Raw genomic sequence first — 7,073 nt, forward strand, 5'->3', positions numbered from 1 at the left:
CGGGGCGGGAGGGGGGCGGTGCCCGGGCCGCGCGGTCTCTGCGGCGCCAGGGCTCCAGGGCCGCCCAGGAGGCCTGTGCCCACGTCCCCGGCTACGCGCGCGGCCCTCCGCGTGGCTTTGGGCGACTCCAGGGCGGCCGGAACTGGACACTCCCCGCAAGCGCCTATGGTCCGCGCCGCGTCTGTCCAGCTGCTCGCTGGTTGCTGTTTGCCGGATGCGCGCTCGGAGCACGCGTCGCTAGGGGCCCTAGTGACTCCGCGGCGCCCTGTGTCGCGGCGGCCTGAGCTACCCCGGGTTCCGAGCCCCTGGCATTCCAGGCTGCAGATCAGGAACTTGAATGCAGTGCGCGCTGCGGGTGCCCGAGCAGCCCCGCCCCGCCGCCGAGGGGTCCAGACCCGGCGCGAAGGAGGCGCGGGGAGGGGGACCTGAAGGTGTCCCCGACGTCCGCAAGCCGAGTCGTGCAGGTAGGAAAGTAACCCAAAAATGCAGAGACCCTGGGCTCGGACTTGGGCATCACCGCATGTGAGGAGGGTGCGAACCCCGGTTAAGCGCACAGGCTTGGATTGCCCATCACGTTCGATTCGTCCTTCCCCTGTTTCAGCTTCTTAGGCAGGACCGCCGTGTGTGACTTTACCTTTTGAAGCCTCTGATTTGTGATCTGTAAAATGGATATAATCAAAGCTACTTCCGGGGGCTGTTGAAGATTAAATGAGACAATGCTTGTAAAGCTCTTTGCACGAGGTAGGCCTGGCATCACCTGACTCTCCTGACCCCCTGTCTCCCCTCCCACCATAATTTTTTTTTTCTAGATGGGGCCTGCCTTTATACCCCCAGTCATTCTACAAATATTTGTGAAGCACATATTATTTACTCATTGAATATTTGCCAAGAGTACCCTTTTCCCATCATGAAGGGAAACAAATTTCTAGAATGCCCCTGGGGTTGGTTGCTCCCCTTTAAGAAGGACGGATCCTGGGAGAACTAGACCCTTTTGCCCTTGGGATGAGGATGGGGACTTCAGGGACTGCCAGTCTTCCTCCACTGCTATTGGCTCAGGGCTGCCACCTGACCTCTTTCACAGAGAGCCCTAGAGGCAGCGCCTGGCGGGCAGAGCGAACCTGCTGTCACCCAGGACCCCGGGCAGCATGAAGACCCCCGTGGAACTGGCCATCAGTGGGATGCAGACCCTCCACCTTCAGCACCGCTGCCGGGGTGGCTACCGGGTCAAGGCCAAGGCGTCCTACGTAGATGAGACTCTGTTTGGCAGCCCTGTGAGCCCCAGGCCCCCCCCACCAGATTTTGACCCACCCTGGGTGCAGAAGAGTGACAGCACGAGAGGACCCATCACCAGGGCATCACCATCGCAGGCCTCGCTGTCCAAGGGGAGTTGTGAGACCACCCCCTCTAGGAGCAGCACCCCGACACTTACGCCAAAAAAGAAGAACAAGTACAGGTAACCAGGGTGGGAGATGCACTCCTGTGCTCAGTGTAGTCACCTGGGTTTCTGTTACAGCCTTGCTGTTTGCCTGCTGTGTGACCTTGGGCTAACACCTTGACTTCTCTGAACTGCATTTTTTCTACCAGGTAGTATTGTGGAGGGGATAGAATGGAGAGGTGCATGGTGCTTGGTGCTGTAACTTAAACCTGAGGAAGCTCTCAGTAAATGGTCGTATTAATGACTATGAAGTTGGGACCCCCAACTTCAGATGACGTAGATGTACTCCTGAGGCCCAAAGAAATCAGACGATTTTCCCAAGATCACAGAGAAAGTTGTAGAGTATTAAAGCGATTGATCTGTGAAGGCATAAGAAATTCTGTTTCAGAATTTCAGCAAGTCATTTTGAAAATGGGTCTCGTTGCCCTTCATGAACAAGTCAGAAAAATAGAAGCTGATGCTAACAGTTATTAGTTAATTATAATTAGATTATCTGGATTATTTCAAATTAATGTAGCCTGGCGGTTGGTTCTAGTTGTGAACCACAGGACTGTATCCTATAATTTGTAATTGTGTTTTGGACAAGGACACAGAAAACTAGTACGTTACCCAGGCGACAGAGCAAAATAGCACAAGCTGGTGGCTTAAACCACACCAATGTGTTTGGTCACAACCCTGCAAGCTAGAGGTCCCCGTCAGGTGCCGGAGGTCTCATTTCTCCTAAGGCCTCTCTCCCTGGCTCACGGAGGGCCATGTCACGGTCTCCTCGCAGCCTGGGCAGGTATGCACTCTTAGGGGCTCTTAAGGACACCAGTCCTATTCTATCAGGGGCCCGTCATTACAGTCTCACAATTTGGCTCACAACAACTGGCTGTTATGGTTTGGGAGGTGTCCCCCAAAAGCTCACTCTGAGACCATGCTAGAAGGTTTAGAGGAGGGATGATTGGGTTATAAGAGCCTTAATCCAATCGGTGGATTAGTCTCCTGATGGGGATTAACTGGTAACTGACTAGGGTGTGGCTGGAGGAGGTGGGTCCCTGGGGGTGTGGCCTTGGGCCATAAATTTTGTCTCCGGGCAGTGGAGTCTCTCTCTCTCTGCTTCATGATCATCTAGAAGCCAGCCGGGCCATTCCACCGCACTCTTGCACCTGGAGCCGGCTGTCTGTGGACTGAGACCTCTGAAACCATGAGCTCCCAAATAAACTTTTCCTCTCCTAAAACTGTTCTGGTCAGATCTTTTAGTCATAGCAGTGAAAAAGCTGAGTAAACCACTGGCCAATTCAATTTTAGGGTGTTCTAAGGCGGGTGGAGGGCATGTGTCAGATAGAGAAATGAGAGTGGAAATGGTACCTATTAAGAGACTAAAATCAGGGGCTGGGGATGTGGCTCAAGCGGTAGCGCGCTCGCCTAGCATGCGTGCGGCCCGGGTTCGATCCTCAGCAGCACCACATACCAACAAAGATGTTGTGTCCGCCGAGAACTAAGAAAAAATAAATAAGTGTTAAAATTCTCTCTCTCTCTCTCTCTCTCTCTCTGTCCCCCTCTCTCTCTCACTCTCTCTTTAAAAAAAAAAAAAAAAAAGAGACTAAAATCAACAAAGATCAAAAGCAGGATCCAGGCATCATGGCAGGCTGAGAGTGATAGTTCTAGACCTGGAGGAAGAGTCAGGATGAGATTAACAACACTGACATTGGAAAGTCACTGACATGACACCCCAAAAGTTGCTGGAATGCTTATGTGCCTGGAGGCGGTATCAACAGAAGCATGCTGTCCATGACAATGGAGGTGACACTGGACCCCATGCTCACACGGAGGATGGAATTTTCTGGATGTGACAAGTTAAGGAATGTGTAGAAGATAGTGACATCATTGAGCTGGAACCCTGGTGCTGTACAGATGCAGGCAACAGACAGATATGGTTTGAGCAGCTAAACCCAGAAGCAAAAGGTAGCTTTCTCAGAAGCTTGCAGCACTCTCAGTTCTGCCTAAACACCACAGGCCTGGCACCTAATAGGTATAAATTATTGCCAAAGGAATCTGATTAAGAATAGAGACCTGGAAAGCACGTAGGTGTGATTTAGCCATCAGTAGCTTGGATCCTTGAGCCAGGTGTGGTTTGAGTCTTGTCTCTGCAGTGTTCTTGTGGGGCCTTACCCTGCTACGTTAGTTTTTCGTTGCGATCACAAAATACCTGAGGAAACTGAAGGAAGGTTGTTTGGGCCTTGAGACCACAGTTGGCTGGCTGCGTTGTTTCTGGGCCTGTCGAGAGGCAAAGCTTCCAGGCGGAAGGTCATGGTGGCCTGGAGCTGCTCAGCTCATGGTGGCCAGCAAGTAGAGATGGGAGAGGGAGGAGCTGGGGACACAATATGCCCTTCCAGGGTATAGCCCCAGTGACGGGGCTCCACCTTCTCCAGTTTCCACCACCTCCCACTGCTGCCATTCAAACGATGAACCCACCAGTGGATTTATCCACAGATGAGATCAGAGTCCTCACGATCTAGTCGCTTCCAGAGGCCCCACCTCTGAACATTGCTGCCCTGGGTACCAAGCCTTCAACACCCAGCCTTTGGGGGACAGTCCAGATCCAAGGGATACCTGTGCCTTGGTTTCCTTATCTACAAAATGAGATTAATTTTGATATCTTGGTTTGCCCTTTGTGAGAAATTAAACAATAACACATGTGACGTGCTGAGCCCTGAGCCCGCAGAAAAGAAGTCCTCAGTGAGTATCCCACACTGTAAAAAGCTCTGGTGGAATGGCCGGCTGGCTTTGTAACATACCCTCTGTCAGCCAGGCACTGGCTAGCGCGATGTCAAATGCAACCAATAGGACTGCAGAGGACCAACAAGACCCCTGGGGCAAAGAAGAAAACCTCATGGGAGGAAAGCAAAGGATAAAAACTAGGGGCTGGGGCTGGGGCTCAGTGGTAGAGCGCTTGCCTAGCATGCGTGAAGCACTGGGTTCAATCCTTAGCACCACATAAAAATTAAAAAATAAGGCCAGGTGCAGTGGCCCACACCTGCAATCCTAGTTCAGAAGGCTGAGGCAGGAGGATCACGAGTTCAAAGCCAGCCTCAGAAATTTAGTGAGGCCCTAAGCAACTTGTTGAGACCCTGTCTCTCATAAAATACAAATAGGGTTGGGGATGTGCCTCAGTGGTCAAGTGCTCCTGAATTAAATCCCCAATACCCCCCAAAATAAAATAAAATAAAGGTATTGTGTCTATCTACAACTAAAGTATTTAAAAACAAAAGAACTGGTTGCATGCCAGTTGGCCCTCTGCATTCTTGGTTTCCACATCTGTGGATCAGAACTATTTGGGGAAAATAATTGCATCTGTGTTGGATAATGTACAAACCCCCCCCCCCATGATTCCCTAAACAATATAGTACAACAACCATTTACGTCATCGTCACCTTGATGAGGTCTCATAAATAATCGTCGTCAGTAATCTGGGGGTGATTTTGAACTATCTGGGAGGACGTGTGTGGGTCACATGCAAGGTCTGTGTCATTTTACACAAGTGACTCAGCATCCACAGATTTTGGTCTTCAGGAGGCCTCCTGAAACCAGTCCCCCTGCATGGGACAACTGTAATTGGAACTCTCCAGGGCAAATGTCAGAAAACTTATCCAAACTAGCTTCAGCAGAAAAAAGGCACTTGGGGTCCGTATAATAGGGGTTCAGGCTGTCATGAGGACTCTGAGTCCTGCCTCCCCTGCGTGTCTTCTGTCCCCAGAAAGGAGTGCGCTGGCACAAGCTGCTTGGACCTAGCAAGCGCAAGGCCAGCTGGCCAAAGAGGTGTCTCTGCTAGTTTCCTCAAAAATCCAAAGGCAGGTTTTCATTGGCTCGACTTGGGTCATGTGCCTGCTCCCGGACCAATCAGAGCTGAAAGGATGGGAAATGCAAATTGGCCGGCCCAGGGCCTCGCCAGGGCGAGGGTCGGGATGCAGGAGTCAGGATGCTTCCCAGGGACAGCGAACGGGAGGGGACAGTGGCCTCCCTGCACGTGCTGAGCTGGGCGACGGGGACCCCGGGGTCTGCCGCGGCACTGGGGGGCTGGTCGCAGCTCACTGCCTGCTCTTCCTTCCAGGGTCGTCCGTCGCTCCCCGTCCTACTGCGATGAGTCACTGTTCGGCTCCCGACCCGCCGGCCCGGAGGCCTCTGGGATGGCGAAGGGGGATGCCGCCAAGCTTCGCGCCCTCCTCTGGACTCCGCCAGCCACCCCCAGGGGCGGCCACTCGCCGCGCCCCAGGGAGACCCCGCTGCGAGCCATCCATCCGGCTGGTCCCTCCAAGACGGGGCCCGGGGTGGCTGCAGACACCCGCGAGCTGCCCTCTGGTGGCCGCGGAGCCCCTCACCCCCCAGGGCGGGGGCGCTCCCAGTCCCTCACCCACCTGAACACCCCCAGCGCTGGCTTCCCAGCCCACGGAGAGGGACCCCAGGCCCCCAGGCCCTCTACTTCGGGGGTCACCTTCCGGAGCCCCCTGGTGACTCCCAGGGCTCGCTCAGTCAGTACCTCAGTGCCCGCCACCCCGCGCCAAGGTGGGGCCACCCAGAAACCAAAGCCCCCTTGGAAGTGAGCTTCTCACACCAGGTTTGCCTGGCTGGCACCCCGTGGGGGTCCCCTGGGAGACCAGCCTCTCCTGTGCATCCCTTCACCCTGAGGGTCTGTCCTTCCTGCCTTCTCCCCTGATGTGGACGGCCGGCCATCCTGGAGTTGACTCTCTGGCCCCGTCCTAGCCACTTGAAGCAGTGCCAACCCAGGCCCCCCAACCTCCTGCTGGCCAAGTGCAGATTGCCAATGGAGGGTCCCTCCTCCTCCCTCAGGACCAGCCTGCTACTGAGGACGCAGCTTTCTCTGGGGTCCGGTGGCCACAGAGGTGTTTTCCTGGGCTGCATTTCAGTGGGGGAACAGGAGGGCATCTGAGGACCTTGTGGGTGGACATTTTTCATTTAAACATTCATGTGTTTATTTCCATGTATGAAATGTGTCAGTCGCTCATCAAGGCCACGAGTGTCACTTGCTTCTTCCCTTCTTGGGTATAGGCCGTTGTTAGGCCAGACTTGATTTAAATAAAGGAAAACCTGACAGCCAGTGTGGGGACGTGACGCAGATGCCAGGGGCTCCTGGCTCCTGAAGTTTGGGGGCTCAGGCCTGAAGGCATCGTGGAAAGCCGCCCCTGCCACTGTCCAGCTGGCGTCACTAGCCAGTAGGTCACTGCTGCTCCCCCGGGTTAGAACATGGACCCTGAGGTTTTGTTTTGAAATCAGAGGGGGCATATACATTTCCCACCTTAGGAGAAATGTTCAGTGTTTTACAATGAAGAGCCCAAGAAGATGAATTGTTTTAACAACAAAAGAGCCCAAGTGCACCTGGAGGGGACTGGGACGGAGTCCTGGGCCTCTGCTGCTGCAGGACCCCCGGGGCCAGGGTGACCCCAGCACCCAGTTGGCGGGATGGGGCTGGACCCCAGGCCTCCTACTCCCTCCTCCCCTAAGCACCAGGTCCAGGGACCCCGGTGGGAACCCTCATTGCTGCACTGGTGATGCCCTGGGGAGGGGAAGGGGGGACATGGCTGGGGAAGGAACCAGTGTCCAGGATGAGGGCACGATGTGAATGCCTGCAGGGGTCAGA

The 7,073-nt window shown here is 54.4% G+C and overlaps 1 protein-coding gene across 2 annotated transcripts; it reads left to right on the forward strand.

Moving 5' to 3' along the window:
* The first annotated feature begins 5 nt into the window (after positions 1 to 5).
* On the forward strand, positions 6 to 6,533 carry Rita1 (RBPJ interacting and tubulin associated 1). Of its 2 annotated transcripts, XM_005336836.5 has the most exons (4): positions 6 to 464; positions 602 to 741; positions 1,082 to 1,453; positions 5,529 to 6,533. In XM_005336836.5, the coding sequence occupies exons 3-4, from the start codon at positions 1,146 to 1,148 to the stop codon at positions 6,016 to 6,018; spliced, it is 798 nt and encodes a 265-aa protein (XP_005336893.2). In that variant the 5' UTR covers positions 6 to 464; positions 602 to 741; positions 1,082 to 1,145; the 3' UTR covers positions 6,019 to 6,533. The 2 variants fall into 2 exon arrangements, with proteins under 2 accessions (XP_005336893.2, XP_040145377.2); XM_040289443.2 differs by lacking the exon at positions 602 to 741.
* The last annotated feature ends 540 nt before the right edge of the window (positions 6,534 to 7,073 follow it).

Source organism: Ictidomys tridecemlineatus, chromosome 2 (genome assembly GCF_052094955.1).
Source record: "Ictidomys tridecemlineatus isolate mIctTri1 chromosome 2, mIctTri1.hap1, whole genome shotgun sequence".
NCBI classification, from domain to species: domain Eukaryota; kingdom Metazoa; phylum Chordata; class Mammalia; order Rodentia; family Sciuridae; genus Ictidomys; species Ictidomys tridecemlineatus.